Here is a 19,023-nt window from a genome sequence, read left to right as displayed (position 1 = left end):
CAGTCTTAGGAATTTTTTTTTTTTTTAAGATTTTATTTATTTATTCATGAGAATACACAGAGAGGAGAGAGAGAGAGGGGCAGAGACACAGGCAGAGGGAGAAGCAGGCTCCATGCAGGGAGCCCGAAGTGGGACTCGATCCAGGGTTTCCAGGATCACGCCCGGGGCTAAAGGTGACACTAAATCGCTGAGCCACCCGGGCTGCCCTGGAATTTTTTTATAAGGAAATAATGTCACTGGTATACAAATACCCAGCTTTTGGGATGCCTGTCAGAGTGTGGTTTATTATTGCAAAGCATCTAAAATAATCCAAAAGCCCATTGTCAGGAGGCTGTTTGAATACCTTTGACTCCTCTTTAGGATGAAATATTTACATAGGTATTAGCAATAATGATACAACAGCGCCTGGGTGGCTCAGTTAAGTGTCTGCCTTCAGCTCCAATCGGGATCTCAGGGTCCTGGGATTGAGCCTGGCATTGGCATCGGGCACCCTGCTCAGGGAGGAGTCTGTTTCTCCTCCTCCCTCTACCTCTCCTCTTCCTCCTCCCCTGCTCATGCACTGTCTTGCATGTGCACTCTCTCTTTCTCTCAAATAAATAAAATCTTTTTAAAAATAATAATAAATCTTTAAAAATAATGATAGAGCAGAATTTTTAATGAGGTTCATACTGTTAAATTTGAAAAACTGGATACGAGATGGCATCTGGCACGCACAGTACAGTAAGAACGTATATAAGTACGTGTAACACGTACCTATAAAATGAGTTTGTCCGATGTCGGCCACAGGTAGGATCATTAGTTGTCACACGGCTCAGTGTGTGTGCGGGGGCCCACTCCCGGCTGCTGGCCTTGGGGCCTGCACACGTCTGCCCTCCTGGAACTGTCTCCAGCAGCCCTCTCCGGTAAGCAGGTGGCCAGCCCTGCACACATGTGGCTGGTCAGGAAGCCCAGTGCGTGGGATGCATGGTGTGGCATTGGTGGACTTGTGAGCCCTGGGAGAGGGGCCACGCCAGAGATGCACAGCCGTTAGCTGTCTTCTAGGGATCTAGAAATCTAGAAATTGGACCCTGTAGGCTTCGGATGGCAGTCTTGACCGAGTATTCAGGTACCAAATGCACATTTACTGTGTGGGTACTGTTCACCAGGCATTGTGCGGAGCTTCCTTCTCCACTCTCTTAAGAGGAATGTACTGAACATAAGCTTACTTTTGCAGGATCTTGTTAAAGAATTCCAGTTATAGACTCTGAGTTCGGGGGATCCTTGGACGTGCAGGATTTGATCTGTATACTCACAGATTCCTCCCCCACCATTCCCAGGCCCTGTTTGGATCCACTGTACCTGGGGTGGGGGTGTTTACGTTTCTGCTTCAGGTTTCTTCCCTCCTCCTCTCCCTTCCCCTTGTGGGGGACTTTGTGCTCTGCTGCTAAGTTCCTGGAACCTCAGTGGGCCTGGCCTTTTGGCCCTTCCTTTCCAAACTATCTGTTGTTTGCAGTTTGCTTCTCCTACTGATTGTAATTCAGGGGAAAATTGAAGGTTGCCATGGAAATGACTTCGCCCAGGGGTTCTGGGGGTACATTTGGAAACATGTAGAGGTGCTTCGCTCCAATTGCCAAGAGGTCTGGGGTGAGTACATGGATGAGGCCAAGAATGCTAAATAGCCTGCAGGCTGGTTATTGTCAGACCAGAAAAATAGTGGTGGCCCAAATGGCAGTCATTCTTGAGTCAGGAAACACAAGCCCTGGAGGTCGGGACCGGTTTCCCCTGAAGTGAATCAAATACAGAGCCCCTGTCATAGGTCCTCCCTTGCTGCCAAGCTTACCTCCACAGTTCCACGTGTCTAAACGTGAGAAAGCCAGGACCCTGCACCAGTCAGCAAGGGTTGCGGAGCTTCTGCCGTCTGGGCACGGCGTGGAGAGGCCACCAGGACCTGAGGAGAGCATAGGAGCCCACCAGGGACAAAGCAGAGCATGGGGAGCCCTCCAGAGTCAGGGCTGAGCACGAGGAGCCCTCCAGGGCCAGGGCAGAGTGCAGGCAGCCCTCCAGGGACAGGGCAGAGCACAGGGAGCCCTCCAGGGCCAGGGCAGAGTGCAGGCAGCCCTCCAGGGACAGGGCAGAGTACAGGGGGCTCTCCAGGGCCAGGGCTGAGCATGGGGAGCCCTCCAGAGTCAGGGCTGAGCACGAGGAGCCCTCCAGGGCCAGTGCAGAGTGCAGGGAGCCCTCCAGGGCCAGGGCTGAGCACAGGGAGCCCTCCAGAGTCAGGCTGAGCACGGGGAGCCCTCCAGGGCCAGGGCAGAGTGCAGGGAGCCCTCCAGGGACAGGGCTGAGCACGGGGAGCCCTCCAGGGCCAGGGCAGAGTACAGGGGGCTCTCCAGGGCCAGGGCTAAGCATGGGGAGCCCTCCAGAGTCAGGGCTGAGCACGAGGAGCCCTCCAGGGCCAGGGCAGAGTGCAGGGAGCCCTCCAGGGCCAGGGCTGAGTACAGGGGGCTCTCCAGGGCCAGGGCTGAGCACGGGGAACCCTCCAGGGCCAGGGCTGAGCACGAGGAGCCCTCCAGGGCCAGGGCAGAGTGCAGGGAGCCCTCCAGGGCCAGGGCTGAGCACAGGGGGCTCTCCAGGGCCAGGGCTGAGCACAGGGGGCTCTCCAGGGCCAGGGCTGAGCACAGGGGGCTCTCCAGGGCCAGGGCTGAGCACAGGGGGCTCTCCAGGGCCAGGGCTGAGCACAGGGGGCTCTCCAGGGCCAGGGCTGAGCACAGGGGGCTCTCCAGGGCCAGGGCTGAGCACAGGGGGCTCTCCAGGGCCAGGGCTGAGCACGGGAGCCCTCCAGGGCCAGGGCAGAGTGCAGGGAGCCCTCCAGGGCCAGGGCAGAGTACAGGGAGCCCTCCAGGGCCAGGGCTGAGCACAGGAGCCCTGCAGGGCCAGGGCAGAGTGCAGGGAGCCCTCCAGGGCACAGCGTTCCTTCTTTTCTTTTCCTTTCTGTCCTTGGGGAGGTTTTCCATACCTCCTGCAGTTCCCTGTAATTGTTTTGGGAACCTCATGGCAAATTGAAATTTGAACAGAGAATAGTTCCCAGAATACCTCTGGCTCTCCCACACCTGTGTCTCTTCCTTAGTATATTATCCTTCAAAGACCCTTTCATTCCCAAGACAGAAAAGAAAATATATGGTTAACCTTGAACGGACATGCTGTATTTGTTTGCCCGAAGATATAAGCTTGGTTTCTCGATTAACTTTCTGTGCACACCAAGTGTTTAAAACCATCTTGGATTTACCTATTAATAAGCTCCTCCTTTGCCGCTGTTATTACTGCAGAATTGTTCATAATCAGCTTTCTAAAACACTTACATTTGATTTTTTTTCCAAATTGCCTAATTAAAAATTACCTTCCTGAGGGATAAAACTTGAAAAGACTTTTAATTTGTTTCTTTATGAGATGACATCTGTGGCAGTCGAAGCTAAGGTAGAAGCCTAAAGGTGAACGTGTAACACCTCCGTACTCGAGTGGCATCGAGGACACAGCGTTTGCAGCTTATTACGGCTGCACGTGATCTCTGTTCTCAAAAAAGTAAATGGAAAGTTTGTGGGGAAATGGTAGTTTAGAAATTTTCAGAATGGAAGTAGACAAACATTTGTATGATGCTTGTTCACTTGAGAGAGAGAGAGAGGAAAAAGGCAATAAATAAAATAGAAGCAGCAGAATTTCAGTGGTAAAGGTAACAGGGCGGTGAAGGGGAAGGAGATGGGACCGGGCCCCATGGCGGGCATCAGAATACTCCAGCCTGTGCTGCGGGACTAGAAACTGGCGCACGGACGTGGAGACTGGATCCTTCCACCTCCCTTTCTCATTCTCTTCCCCAGTTCTTGGCTTCTCCTTCCCGCAGTTTGGATTTCACAGGAATCTCCTCAGGGAAACCCACACAATCCATGTGGACACCCCTTTCCTGGGCCATTGCAGGTCCTGTGTCAGGAACCTCCAGGAAGCCAAAGGCCCACCTGTCCTGCAGGGCTACCAGCTACAGATTTTCTCGGTTTTAATTAGTCTGCAAAAAGCATTTATTTCATCTTCACTTTTAAAGGTTATTTTTTCTGGATATGCAATATGTTTACAGTGTAAAATTCAAGGTTTGGGTTTTTTTCCATTCATCGTGTTAAAAATGCCCTTCCATCATGTTTTGGATGTGAAGTTTATAAAAATCTTTATTTTTGCTTTTCTGTGCCCAATGTACGTGTTTTCCGCTGGTTTCTTTTAAGATTCCCAACTCTGCCTCCTCACCTCAGCAAGCTTGCCACGCTCTGCTTGGGACTCTTCACACTGTGCTCCAAATGTGCCTTTGAGTTCAAGAGTTCAAGTCCTCTGTCCCCTTATCGCAGACCCCAGCCCTCTTCTGTGTCTGAACACAATCGCTTCATCCCTTTTCTCACACTAGGACAGTCCAGTCTCAGTTACTCTATAACAGACAGAAGCAGAAGTCACCGCCGCTACTTTTGTTCACCACCCTTGCAAAGGGTTCCTGAGCTCCTTTTGCTGAACTGAATTAAACCATGGGAGTGAGCCAGGGAAGTCGGGGGGAGGCCAGCCCCGGCCGTTTTGTGGTGGCCTCACACTGTTTTTTCCCTGTTGAAGCATTCTCTCAAATTCTGATTTGTTTGGGCCTCACAAGAAAAGAGGGTTAGATTTGGTTTTGTTTTTACAGCTTTATGGAAATACAGTTCACATGCCATACAGTTCACACATTCAACCTACAATTCACTGGTTTTTAGCATTTTGGCAGAATTGTGTAACCATCACCATAGTCAAATCTTAGAATGTTTTTATCTCCCCAAAAGAAGCCCCAACCCCTTCAGACTCGCTTCCCATCTCCCCCTCCCACAGCTCCAGGCAAGCACTAATCTTGTGTCTGTGGAGTCTCCTATTCTAGGCATTAACTGCAAATGCAGTCATACGACGTGTGGTCTCGCATGTCTGGCCTCTGTTACTTAGGATAACGTTCTCAGGAGTCATCCATTTCGTAGCATGCATCAGTACATCGTTACTTGTTATTGTCAAATAATACTCCCCTTTATGACTATTTCACATTTTACTTACCATTTATCCTTTGATGGACATTTGATTTATTTCTACTTTTTGGCTGTTGTGAATGATGCTGCTTATGAATATTCATGAACAAGTTTTTGAGTGGTCAAGTTTCCACTTCTCTTGGGTACATACCTCGGAGTGGAACTCCTGGGTTACATAGCAACTCTGGGGGTCACTTTTTTACAAAAATTAACTTATTTAAGAGAGAGAGCATGTGTGCACATGCACAGGAGCAGGGGAGGGGCTGAGGGAGAGAATCTCAGGCAGACTCCCCGATGAGCGCAGAGCCTGATGCAAGGCTCCATCCCAGGACCCTGAGATCATGACCTGAGCCAAAACCAAGAGTCGGACCCTTAACCAACTGAATCACCCAGGTGCCCCTGGGGTTCACATTTTGAGGACTGTCCAGACTATCTTCCAAATGGCACCATTTTACATTCCAACAGACGGGGGTTTTGCTTTGTTTTTGTTTATTTGATGTGTTTGTTCGGGTGGTTTTGCTTACGCTAGGAGAGAGCAAATGCTGGAGCTTCTCCGTAGGAGCCGTGGCAGAGAGCAGAAAGTGCCTGTGTGCTGGGTCAGGCGCAGGGGCCACCGTCTCTTCAGCACCACTGCCCCGCGACCATTGTGTCTTCCGGTTTCCCAGACAGTAAAGCGTATATGCTGTGAATCAGCTGCTCTGGTTTCCGTTTTGTCTTTGTCCATTAAAATCAAGAAGGGACTGCGGAACTGTCCCCACACTGCAGGGGGGTGGCAGCCCACAGCCATCTGTGAGCTGAGATCAGCCACTTGCTCTTGCATAAACACGTCTGACGGATGAGAGGCAGACATCCTCCCCATTGCCTGCCCGAGTCCTGGCTCATTCCCCTGCCATCTCCCCACATTTCCTGCTCTGGCTTTGGATGCGCTGGTCCCTCACCTAAGAGTGTGCTTATTTGAAGGGCCCAAGGGTTCCAGGTGGGTGCCATCCCAGGTGCAGCAGCATTCCTCTCAGAAAAATGCTGTCATGGGGGGGAAGTTTGATCTCCTCTCTCCAGTGGCCATCAGAGGATGGGCAGGTAGGTGCCATGGCCCCTGTGCCATAATCCCCTCCAGCTTAGTGACACATTTTATCACATCCCTGGGCTTTCATAGGTGAGATGTTTCTTAGTCATGCACACGCTCATGTATCAGGAACTTCCATGCTAACGAAATTGTTAACCAACAGAGAATTTTAAGGGCAAAAGATTTTTGCAGAGTCGTCTAATTAACAGAATGTTGCAAGGATGGAGAAGTTAAATTGGTCCTCCCTCTGCTGCATAGAGATGTGATTTTGCCCTTTCCCGGTTTGCAGCTCCTCCCACTCAGATAAAGCCCTTTGTCTGGTAGGAGTTGCATTCCTGCAAAGCTTTATGGAGCCATATGGCTGAGCTCTTTTTATTCTGCCCTTTAATTGTCCCCCCTAGACCAGTTAGCCCTTCTGTGGCTCCAGCATTTGAAGCACTTCACCTCACTCTGAAAGCAAAAACATCATAAAGCTGCTGTTTCTCAGTTTTCGCTGCCCTGTAAGTGAGAGGTGTGGCTCAGCCTCTTAGCCAGAACCAGACTGGTGACCTGGAACCCTCCCCTGCCAAGGCCACTGCTCCCCCTTTATCAGTGGAAGGGAAGCCGCAGCCCCCCACAGTACCTTTCAGCCTCTCCTGCATGCACCGTCCACCTGGTGGTGCTTTTTAAGTGTCCCCACTCTGGACGATAACAAAAGATTAGCCTTGCATATGTGTATGCCAAGGGTAGGAAACAATAGGAAGGGACCTGGGGCGCTTGTGAAATGTGCAGGGAACACACCCACACTTATTTTCTGTCCTCTCTGGCTGTGTATGTGCTCAGTGGCCCCTGCAGGATTAGCACTCACTGGCCTGCAGCTGAAAGCAGACCCTTTGCTCCCGGGGATGGAGAGGTTTCTCATTCACCAGCACCGCCCCCACCTCCCCAGGTTGGATTTCTCCCTGGCCATTGCAGCCATCGGTAATCCGGCCTCTCCTGGCACCTTGCCCTCTGCCCTCACCCTTCCATCATCCCTTTATGTTCTGTTCCATTTTTTGTTTTTAATCTAGGTATAATTAACACATCATATACCAATTTCAAGTGTGTAGTTGTATACATTGCAAAATAGTCACCACATAGTTAACATCCCTCACATTACATAGTTACAGAATTACTTTTCTCGAGACAATAACTTTTAGGATATACTCTTTTAGCAAGTTCCAGATATGCACCTCAGTATTATTATGGTTGCACTGCTGTACATTAATCCCCAGGGCTGATTTACTTGATAAGTGAAAGGTTGCACCTTTTGACCACCTTTCCCGTTTGGGCCACCACCACTCCCCACCCCTGCCTCTGGCTGCCACCAGTGTATTCTCTGCGTCTGTGAGCTTGTTTGGCTTTTTGGATTTTGCTTTTTTAAGATTCCATCTAGAAGTGAGATCCTACAGGATTTGTCTTTGTCTGGCTTACTTCATTTAGCATAATGCCCTCAGGATCCATCCACATTGAAACCAATGACCAGATTTCATTCTTTTCTTCTTCTTCTTCTTCTTATTTATTTATTTATTTATTCCTTCCTTCCTTCCTTCCTTCCTTCCTACCTTCCTTCCTTCCTTCCTTCCTTCCTTCCTTCCTTCCTTCCTTCTTTTCTCATGGCTGAATAATATAGCACTGTGTGTGTAGGCTAGCCCTCCTTTATCCGTTCACCCGTGCACGGACACTTAGCCGGTCTCCACGTCCTGACTGTGAACACGGGGGTGCAGACATCTTTTCAAGTAAATGTTGTTATTCCCTTGAGTTAAGTTCTCAGAGGTAGAAGTGCAAGATCGTAGGGTGGCTCTGTGCTGACCCTCTGCGAACCTTCGTCCAGTCCCACCACGGCTGCCCCATCCTTGTTCCTGGCAGCCATGCGGGGGCCTCCTCATCCACAGCCTCTCCAGCGGCCTTCCCTCCTGCACTGTGGGGCCCGCCCTGCTGTCCCTATGGCCCTGACTGCAGACTGCAGGGCATCTAACCCCGGGGAGTCAAACTGTGGGGCAGGAGGCCCGTGTGTACCCACAGCCTGGCCGAGGACCTGCAGGGGTGGACAGTGCTTCTCTCCCCACCGCAGCCCCCCCCCCCCACCATGGGCAGGAGTAGCACACTGGTGGCCTCATGGCCAGGGGCCACCCAGAGTTCCCCACCCCATCCCATCCCCTCCCCAGCTTGCTGTGTCTCTCATATGAGCCTGGTCCAGGTGGTGGTAATCCACCCCTTCTCTGAAAGAAGAAAGAGCAATTCTAAAGTACACATTTTATTAAAGGTTGTGATGTTTGAGCATCTGGGCAATTGAAGTTTTACTATACTGTAACCACATTTTAACCTCCGTATACCAATGGAGAAAAAAATTTCATTTAGTTACAGGTTCTGGTTAGCTGAGTTTAATTAACATTTTATTGTCTTGACATATTTTTCTTACATTCCTTCAAGGGGGATGCAGTTAAAGACCTGATGCTTCGCTTCCTGGGTGAGAGAGCCGCGGCAAAGAGACAGGTCTTAAATGCCGAGTCCGTAGAGCAGACTTTTGTTGGGTTGAAACAGCTCATCGTAAGTAATGATGTGTTTGATTTCAATATTGTTTTTTTTTTTTATAAGTGCTGCCTTTTTTCATAGTATTTTCCTTACAGTTAATTATTTTGAATGTATTATCTAAAGCCCTTGCATGTAAATAAAATTTTGTTGAATTAGATACCAATGCTGTGCAGCAGAAAAGCATATTAACATACTTTGAATTTAAGATCAATTAGTTTAAAATCCATTATTTTATTTTATTTTTGTTTATGTATTTTTTTAATATTTTATTTATTTATTCATGAGAGACACAGAGAGAGAGGCAGAGACACAGGCAGAGGGAGAAGCAGGCTCCCTGAAGGGAGCTCGATGTGAGACTCAATCCCGAAACTCCGGGATCACATCCTGAGCTGAAGGCAGACATTTAACCACTCAGCCACCCAGATGTCCCAAAAATCCATTATTTTAAATGATCAAGTTGCTTGAAGCAGAATATACTTTGATTAAAGATGCTCCATCAAATGCAATAACTAAAGATAAGTAATTTTTTATGTTGGGTTTTTTTTTTTTTTTTTGAATGCTCTGTTTTCTCCATTTGGTATAAAAGGTTTATTATTGAGTGGGTGGGTACACCAAAAAATGCATACAGAAGTCTTTGTTCTGCATTTCTACATTCAAGAGTAAATGTGACTATCCAGGTAGAGATGCAGTCTCAAATACTGATAGGAAAATATTAAAAGGCATAAAATATTAATAGGAAACTCTCTGAACTGCAGGCATGTTAACACGATGGGTAGATGTTTCTGGTGGTCTTTGAACCCCCAGAAACTGTACACCCCCACAATTGCCTTTTCCTTGGTACCTTTTTTTTTTTTTAAAGATTTTATTTATTTATTCATGAGAAACACAGAGAGGAGAGAGAGAGAGAGAGAGGCAGAGACACAGGCAGAGGGAGAAGCAGGCTCCATGCAGGGAGCCTGACACAGGACTCGATCCCAGGTCCCCAGGATCACACCCTGGGCCAAAGTCAGCGCTAAACCCCTGAGCCACCCAGGCTACCCCTTCTTGGTACCTTTTATCCTGTTTACGGAAGTTTGCGTCCTCAGAAAAGTAACTAAGAATCACTTGTTTAGGTGGTTAGCAGATATTTTACACATAAAGCAACTAATGTTTAGGGGTGCCTGGGCGCCTCAGCCAGTTGAGCGTCCAACTCTTGATTTTGGCTGAGGTCATGATCCCAAGGTCCTGAGATTGAACCCCATATCAGAATCCCTACTCAGCAGAGAGTCTGCTTCTCCTTCTCCCTCTGCTGCACCCCATGCTTTCTCTCTTTATAAAATAAATAAGATTTTTTTTAAAGCAATTAAAGGTTAATTTTTTTAGTAAATGTGAATCAAATGTTTCATTGGGTTTCTTTTACTGAAGTGATCCTGGAATTATTGCTATAACTAAGGAGCTTTGGGAAGGAAAGAGATAGAGATAGCCTGGCTGTTTGTTTGTTTTTATTTTTTATTGGAGTTCAATTTGCCAACATATAGCATAACACCCAGTGCTCATCCCATCAAGTGCCCCCATCAGTGCCCGTTTGTTTTTAAAACTTTATTTTTTAAGTCATGTCCACACCAGTGTGGGTCTCGAACTCACAACCTGAGATCAAGAGTTGCATGTGCTGCTTATTGAGCCAGCCAGGCGCCTAGAGATAGTCTATTTCTTTTCTTTTTTGTTTTTAAGAATTTTTATTTATTTATTCATAGAGACAGAGAGAGGCAGAGACACAGGCAGAGGGAGAAGCAGGCTCCACGCAAGGGGCCCGATATGGGACTCGATCCCGGGTCTCCAGGATCATACCCTGGGCCGCAGGCGGCGCCAAACCGCTGCGCCACCGGGTCTGCCTGAGATAGTCTATTTCTAAAAGGGACAGGAAACAACTAGTTTTTAAATATTTGTATACTTAATCATTTGTTAATGAAGGGATAGGTCTTAACAGGTGCACATTTCCGTGGCTACACAGCATGGAAACTCATCACATGATAGACTCTTGCACTGTCGGGAGGGTAATTGTCATTGCCTTGAAGCAGCTGCTGTGATCCGTCATCATTAGGCTAGGCTGCGTGAGGGGGGTGGGGGTCACTTTGTAGTGACCAGTTGATTTTTATTTTTTTAATTTTTATTTTTCTGAAGTAAATTCTACTCCATACATGGGACTCGATCTCAGGACTCTAGCATCAAGGGTCTCACGCTCTCCCAGCTGAGCCAGCCAGGCACCCCTATAATGACCAGTTAAAAAGTACACACAGAGCCACATACATTCATGGTAACTGAATTGTTCCCACAGGCAATCCTTTTCCCTCCTTTAATTGTTCATAGTGTTAATAAATATAGAAAGGGGTTTGGGGCTTTTTTTCATATATTGAAAATACATATCACCAGGAGAGATTTTATTAGAGCCCAACATGGAGACCTATTTAAGGTGGAAAATGTATTTATAAAAAAAGTTGTAAATACATGCCCTGGTGTTTTAATTATGTCCTAAAATAATTCCTGTCCTCTTTAAGATTAGGAAAGAGTCTTGAAATGTATTTTCCCAAATAATGTCAGAGCATTCTAAGATTGTAATTTACAGGGAAATGAATGTCATAGCCTGTAGAGGAGGATGTTTTAATCACTTTAATGGTATCATATATAGAGTTAATGATTCCTTTTGAGTTGTAGATGGGGAAAAGTTATGTACATAGCATTAGTTACTTGAGTGACTTTTATTGGACTGTTTTTCTCATCTTTTGGAAGTCATCGTATGCCTGTGTTCATTTTTTCAAATAGAGTTATATCTTATTTCCTAATATAAGAAAAGTCATGTTTAAGTTTAGATCTTTTTCTCATACCAAAATAACTTTATTATCAGAGTTCTACATGTCATCTACAGTAATTATGAGATTTTCATAAGACTTTTCTCTAGCATTTAAAGTTTTATAGGGTATGCTTTAAATCGTAATTATAAAAATAATTTCTTCACCAAACACTTTTGACATCTAATATCAAAACGGAGGAAGATAAGCAGGAAGAGGACTAGGAAGTGGAAAAGAATGGAATAAAGCAGCAAAAAGCACTCTGAGAAAACACATAATTACAATTTCACATGGGCAGCATGTCGTCAAAAGCTCTAGGTCCCAGGTTGCTGAGGTGACACCCCACTGTTTTGAAGGACGGAGTAGCAGCCTTTAGAACTCAGCACTGTGTTGGGTCGTCCTGGCCTGTCTTTTAAAGAGTCTCCTTCATCCACTCCCTCAGACCTCCTACCGGGCTCACCAGTCAGGCTGCCCAGAGCTGTGCAGGATTCCAGAAAGAGGAGCGAGTACAGGCCAGCCCTGGTCTCCTCTGGCCTTTATCTGTTAACAGAGGCGTCCTGGGCCTGCTAGGTCCTTGTCACCCCTGGGGCAAGTCCAAAGAATGAAAAAGAACATCAGAAAACTGGAGGCCATGCCCTTTGGAGGCTGGAGAAATAAACTGCGGGCATGCGTGCACACACACACACACACACACACACACACACGCCTGCTTGACATGCACGAATAGGGATGTGTCCCCAGGCCTTTCGACATGGATGCTCGGGTGAGGACAGACACTGGGAAAGGGTGACAGTAGAATGGGAACCACGTATCTGCCATGGCAGCTGGGTGGGAGCCAAAGGCGGGTCAGGGAAATGACAAGGGCTCTGCACTCCTGACACAGAGGTACCAGTGGGACAGGACAGAGCCCAAAACACACACTTACGTGGAAAGAACAATGTTACAGGTTACTCGGGAAAGGAGGAACTAATAAGTGGTGGTACAGAATTAATGGGATATTCAAATGGGAAAAGTTAAAAAGATCTCTGTCTTTTGGCACACACAAAAATAGATTCCAAACAAATTAAGACAAGTATTTTTAAATTCCAGAAATAGAGTAGACTCTTAATGACTCGTGGTAGAAAAACATTTCTTAAATGTTTCAGGGAGAAATGAATGAATTTGACTACTTTAAAACTTAAAACTCATATGCAACAAAAACACTGTAAACACTATTAAAAAGTGAGCCACAAGGGGGCCTGGGTGGCAAATTTAAGCATCTGCCTTTGGCTCAGGTCATGATCTCAGGATCCTGGCATGGAGCTCTGCATTGGGCTCCTTGCTCAACGGAGGGTCTGCATCTCCCTCTCCCTCTACTTAGGCTCTCTCGAGCACGCATGCTCGCGCTCTCTCTCTCTCTCTCTCTCTCTGAAATAAATAAAATCTTTAAAAAACAAAAAAAGTGAGTTAAAGAATAAGAGGTTTGAAATACGCATTAATGCCTTCCAAAAATGAGTAACAAAAACAACCAAGTAGAAAAATGGGCACGTGTTATGAAGAGGTCTTTCAGGAAACCAGATACCTGCAGACGTGGAAACAGCGCTCATCCTCGGTGGGAATCACAGAAATGTGCAGTACGTTTTAGCCACATGAGCATGGCCTGGGTGAAGCAGTGTGCCTCCTGGTGGGAGAGGGAGCTGGAACACCTGCTCTGCGCCACCCTCCACCCAGCATTTCCACCTGCAATCCCATGCTTTAGAAAAACTCTTGTACTGGTGCATGAAAGGACAGGTTCAAGGATGTTTGTTGCTGTATTGTTTGCATTAGCCAAAAATTTTATTGGAAAACCTTAGTGTTGAGCAAGAAAAAAAAAAGTTATGTTACATAGTCAGTTAAATCCTTTGGAACAGTTGAAATACATGCAGGAGAACCTCATCCAGCAGTGTGAGTAAATGTCCAGAACAGTGTTGAGCAATCAAAGCAACGCGCAAGGGCTGCTGTAACGTGCCAGCTTGTGTCAGTGCTTGAAAATGAGCCGATAATCCCTAAGCCACAGCTCTGCAAGCCAGGGGAGCCCGGAAAACCTAGTTATTTTTGGTAGCAAAATCTGACCTAACCAGGCTCATTTGGTGCCTACCTCCTACCCCCCACCCTGAACCCTGCTCTCCAGGGAAGAGTAAGCATGGGGCGCTCCCTCCAGGCGGGGCAGCCCCCTGTGGCCTCAGCTCCCCTGCAGGCCCGTCTCCTCCTGCCTGGGCGTCCCTCCATCCCTTCGTGGACCTCCTGGCCTTGCCCACACCTGTGCAGGTAGCCCCTCTCCAAACTCTTTGGGAAGCTCTGGGAGCCGTCAGGGGCGTCCCATTGCTGCCAGGTTCCTGGTGGACAAGAGTCGTGCTCTTCATTGGTCCCGCAGTGTCAACAAAAATATCCCAGCCTGGAAATCTTTTTGGTTGTATTTGTTTTTAAGTTTGTTTGTTTGTTTGTTTGTTTGTTTGTGAGAGACACAGAAAAGGAGTGAGCATGAGCAGGGGGGAGGGGCGGGGAGAGGGAGAAGCAGACTCCCCACTGAGCAGGGAGCCGGACAGGGGGCTGGCTCCCAGGATCCCAAGATCATGACCTGAGCCAAAGGCAGGCACTGCACAGACTCAGCCACCCAGGCGCCCCTGAAATCTTTTTGAATTACCGAAGGAAATTTGAATCATACACTAAGAACTACTTTTGTATCCTTTTATCAGGAAATAATTACCTGGAGAAACGTAAATTGTAAATGGTAAACTTGTCTGACAACTTGTTTGTGTTCTGTTTAAATTGTGATGTGAGGAAAATCTCTGCTAGCATGTGTGACCCCCAAACAGGAGATAATCCAAATCCAGCCTAGTTTCTAAAGGAGCCTCGCGGTGTCACCCACAGCTGGTCCTGGCTCACAGGGAGCCTGAGGAGCTGGATATGCTCTGAGCCCATCCGGCCCCTTCCTCTCTCCTAGGCTCCTTGTTCTCAAGGAGCCACCAGGAAGGGCAGGGAGACACCCCAACCCCACCACCTGCTGTGCCTAATTGTCTTGAGAAATTAGGTCATCCTGACTCCTGGAATATTGGCTGTCAGGTTAGTGTCAGTTTGTTGAGGTGTTGCTGCATGTCCTTTATAGACCATCAGCACCCATCAGCAGGTGACCTAGCCCAGTACAGAGCAGCAGCTGTCCCCGTGCGTCTTCTGTACTCACTCACCTGTGCGAGAATCGTATGGGGAGAAATTGTAATAGGAACATTAGTATTTCTGCTCCCTCTTTGCATTTAGAAAGAAGCCACTTTTTAAAGACTTCCATTTACTGAGAAATGAATGATTAAGACGATAGCTTTTGGCTTCATTTTTAGTAATTGTGATCTGGTTTGAGATATAGAAAACATGTCTTAGTATATGAAATCATAGCAAGAGTTGAGGCTTTTTATATGATACATTTTATTATTTTTAATCATTTATGGAGCACTTCATATTCACAGAGTACTTGCAAACAATTTTATTACACGTTTAAATGTTTTATTAGCGTGGGTATCTGTACATAGTGTTCATAAAATAAGATAGAGTCTTTATTGTGTAATAAATGTTTGTTTCAAAAATATATAAATACTCATGATCAGATTTTCTCATTTGTATATTTTTGCACCCACACAGATTCTGTGTGTCTCTGAGGTCTGTCAGATAGATCACATCGGAGCTCACGGGGGATGGTGGAGTGTCAGGCAGCTCCTATCTATGACAGCTAAAGCCTCCCCCCACCCCCAGGACAGAGTCTCTTTCCTCGTGCTCTCACAGCCATACTTCATGACTTATACCTCCATACTTGGTTTTTTTAAAGTTTTATTTCGACAAGCATTGATTTGGTTCCTGCATGAAGCATGGTTCAAGGTCATAGGTGGTGTGCAGGTGCCCCCTCTGCGGGACGGAGGCAGATGTGCACACCATCCGTGTCTAGATGGCCACCACATGCTGGCCTTGTCTGTAAGTGTGTTGTCCCCAGGTGGCCTGTCGTCTGATTCACAAACCTCTGGTCCCTCCTTTTACAAACAGCATGTTCTTAATTCAGAAAAATGGAGAAGAAATTGTATAACCACTGTCAGTTAACATTTTGAGTGTGTGTGTGTGTATATAGTATGTCCACATGTGAATATGAAAGCTTGCATATGTGTTTGTATATATACTAGACAAAACCTCATTCATAATTTTCTATCTTTTTAACATCATGTCTTAAGCCTTATCCAATATTAAAAGGTCTTTGCTAATATTTTTTTTTGCATAATCTGACGCTGTTATAGATAACCTTGGAACAAACCGGCTTGTACAGAAATCTTTTCTTCATATGTGATTATCTCTTTAGTATAAATGCTTAGAGGACAACTAGCAGGTCAGTGTATGGGCAGTTTTGAGGCTGTTTATAATACTATTTTTCAGAAAGATTATACCTGTGTACATTTACCAGCAGTGTGCAAACACCCTTGCTTTAGTGTCCCCTTGTCTGCCTGAACTTAGATCTTTAAGAATTTTTTTTTCTCATTTCTTAGGCTGACAGGGGCATGTACTGCCTTTTTTTTTTTTTCTGTAGTAAAAATAAAAAGTTATAATTTACATCTCTTTAATTATTAGCATAGGGGTTTTTTTACTACTTTTTTGTAGTTCTGTGAATTTACTATTTCACCATCTTTTGAGGGAATGTAGATGTAGGTACAATACTGAAGAAACACAAAAGTATGCCCTCGCCAAGACCCTTGCACCCGGAGCTCAGCTAGAGGAGATGGGACATGACCACAGTTAACGTGAACATGGACCAGCAGGCTGTCCTTGCTGCGTTTGCAGAATGGACGAGGCAGACTGTCCCCCAGAGAATGCTTCTTAACCTTTTCTCATCGTCAATCCCGAGGAGCATTTTCTCTCTTGTTTCCTGATTGCTCACCCGCACACTCAGCCCCCAATGAAATAGAATACTCAGGAGTAAGATCTTGTTGGGTAGGGTTAATACTTGGAGGGCCAAGGATGCCTGGGTGGCTCAGCCGTGAGCACCTGCCTTTGGCTCAGGGTGTGACCCCGGGGTCCTGGGATCGAGTCCTGCATCGGGCTTCCCACAGGGAGCCTGCTTCTCCCTCTGCCTGTGTCTCTGCCTCTCTCTCTGTGTCTCGGATGAATAAATAAATAAAATCTTATTTAAAATAAATAAATATTTGGAAGGCCAATAATCATTGTTATCCAAGAAGCAAATTTCATCCCCTTTGGGGGCTGTGGCCACCCCAAGAATGAGTATGCTGGAGAATTAGGAATAGGAGGGCTCACTGTGGGCAAGAGAGGCGTCCCGAAGCTTGGGTCTGAACCAGGTCGGAGGTGGTCGTCTTTGCAGCCGTTCCTAGCTGGAGCTCAGAGGATGAGCAGGTGTGACAGGGGTGAGCACAGACAGCTGACCGGAGAAGAGGTCATGAGGAGCCAGAGCAGGTCCAGCTTCCTCACAGACACACTGTGCCCTTGTTGCCACCTCCAGGGTGGCCAGCTGATGTCACAAGGGGGGCTGAGGCACGGTTAAAGTCACCTACCTGAGGTCACCTAGGTGGTAGGAGCTAAAGGGTGTCTACCTGCTTATCTTCTTACCCAGCCTTTACCTCACCTGGTGATGCCGGGTCCCTGCAGACGAACTGGTTGGCCACTGAGCCTGCTGGAGAAGTCCCACGTCCAGGCCTAGTGCAGGCGGTGACACCTAACACGGTCGTCTGCTACCAGGGGACCTTGAGCGTCGTGGGCCACCCGGCCCTCCAGGCGTCTCTGCTGGCTGCCAGTACCGTTTTAAGCTGTCTCTGCTGCTTTCAAGCCCCCCCACTGGAGCTAGATGAGTGGCCCCTCGCCCCAGCTTAGAGCGGAACCTTCCCTGACTTCCGGGACCTCGTGCTGTCGATGATCCGTTCTTTCCAGTATGCCGTCAGCCTTTCCCCAACGAGAGCCTTTTCTTGCGTTCTCCCACACTGGAGCGTTGGTTTAAGCAGGCACACAACAAGCACCTGTTCTCTCCCCCTCCTCCACCACCCCCCTTAGCTCGGCGACTCAGACGTCCCAGGGTCACCTGGCTCATTGGTCCCTTCCTCGTCTTCCACCTGTTTCATTCAGACTTCCCATCCCGTCTCCCCAACGGACCAGCTCCCAGCAAGGCCACCAAGGACCTGCTGTCCCCTCCCATCCCACCCACACACTCCCTCGGGCGCACCTCTTCACATGTCACACCCACACAGTAGCTGCTTGTTTTTCTTTTCCTCTTGAACAGCTCAAAGGCCCCTCAACATTGTTGGCATCCAATCTCAGATTCTGAGCTCTGACCCTTTCCAGCCTTCCCTGTCTCTGGGACTGGCCCCCCCGCCACCGCCATCTGGCTGCATGTCAGGCTCTCGGATCCATCCTGCCACCGTGCTCTCCATGGTCCCCACATCACATCGTCACATCGTCACCCGATCTTATTCCCCTGCTGTGCCTGCCCCCCACGCTGGTACAGGTGACCTGTAGCCGTGCTTTTCAGGCTTGGCCTGGAAGGGACTGGTGTTTAACTGTTCAGTCTTCAGACTGAAACTTCTGTAAAATTCAATCTAAATTAATGATGTGAAAGACATGTACCAAGTACCAGCCCAGCTTTTGTTATTACATCAGATATCCTGTCAAGCTGCTGTAGAAGTTTCTGCTTCTTGGCCTTTCTCGTTGAGGACCAGTCATAAGCCACTGAGGTGACGTCCACAGTCTCCCTGGATGTGGCACTGGCCAGGTGGGGGATGGCACATGGGAGTGTCTCAGGCCCTGGGGCCACCCCGTCTTCGGGCAGCTACTTAGCTCTGCTGTGACCGCCCACCTCCATCATGGGAGCATAGAACCAGCCTCAGACCGGGAAGGAAGCTCAGCCCCACAACTGTGTCTGTGTGCAGACACGTGCTGGGCGGATCCAGCCTGCGGGCCACACGCACACTGTCAGCTCCAGGCCTGGACGACGGCTCTCCTGACACATGCTTCATCCTCATGGGGGACTGATGTTTCTAGAATATGAGCAGGACACGTTGCCTTCGCTCTTGGAGCCTCTGCAGGGACAGGACTGCCCTGGTCCTCCCCTGCCCCACCTCCCACCCTCACCCTCACCACATCCCCTGGACCACACTGGCCTTCTCTCTGCTGTCCCCTGTGCCCCCGAGGCCGCCACCCCAGGAGTTTTGCCCCCTGGAGCTCCTGTTCTGCCGTCCTCACTCGGTCTCTTACCCATCCTCAGCTGAAGTCCCGGCAGTCCGGGAAGACTGCCCCAAGCACTCCGTTCAGATATAATGCCACCAGCAGGAAAGCCCAGCGTGTGACATAGGCGGTTGGGAAAAGAGCAATAATTAATTGCCCCAGTATACAGGATCTGCTTAAATATGTACATAGAGGGGCGCCTGGGTGGCCCAGTCAGTGCAGTGTCTGCCTTCGGCTCAGGTCATGATCCCAGGGTCCTGGGATGGGGCCCCAGGTCAGGCTTCCTGCTCAGCGGGACGTCTGCTGCTCCACCTGCTTG

General features: G+C 48.0%; 1 protein-coding gene across 3 annotated transcripts in view; it reads left to right on the top strand.

Moving 5' to 3' along the window:
- TRAPPC12 (trafficking protein particle complex subunit 12) overlaps positions 1–19,023 on the top strand; it is an 81,568-nt gene that overhangs the window by 10,694 nt on the left and 51,851 nt on the right. For all 3 annotated transcript variants that reach the window (XM_026009174.2, XM_026009175.2, XM_072767821.1), the window contains exon 3: positions 8,566–8,682. In XM_026009174.2, coding sequence (XP_025864959.2) covers positions 8,566–8,682 — 117 coding nt within the window. The remainder of the gene's footprint in view (positions 1–8,565; positions 8,683–19,023) is intronic.

The sequence above is a fragment of the Vulpes vulpes genome, chromosome 8 (genome assembly GCF_048418805.1).
Source record: "Vulpes vulpes isolate BD-2025 chromosome 8, VulVul3, whole genome shotgun sequence".
In the NCBI taxonomy this organism is placed as follows: Eukaryota; Metazoa; Chordata; class Mammalia; order Carnivora; family Canidae; genus Vulpes; species Vulpes vulpes.
Note: the sequence above shows the minus strand (reverse complement) of the source record. Positions and strands in the feature narration are given on the sequence as shown.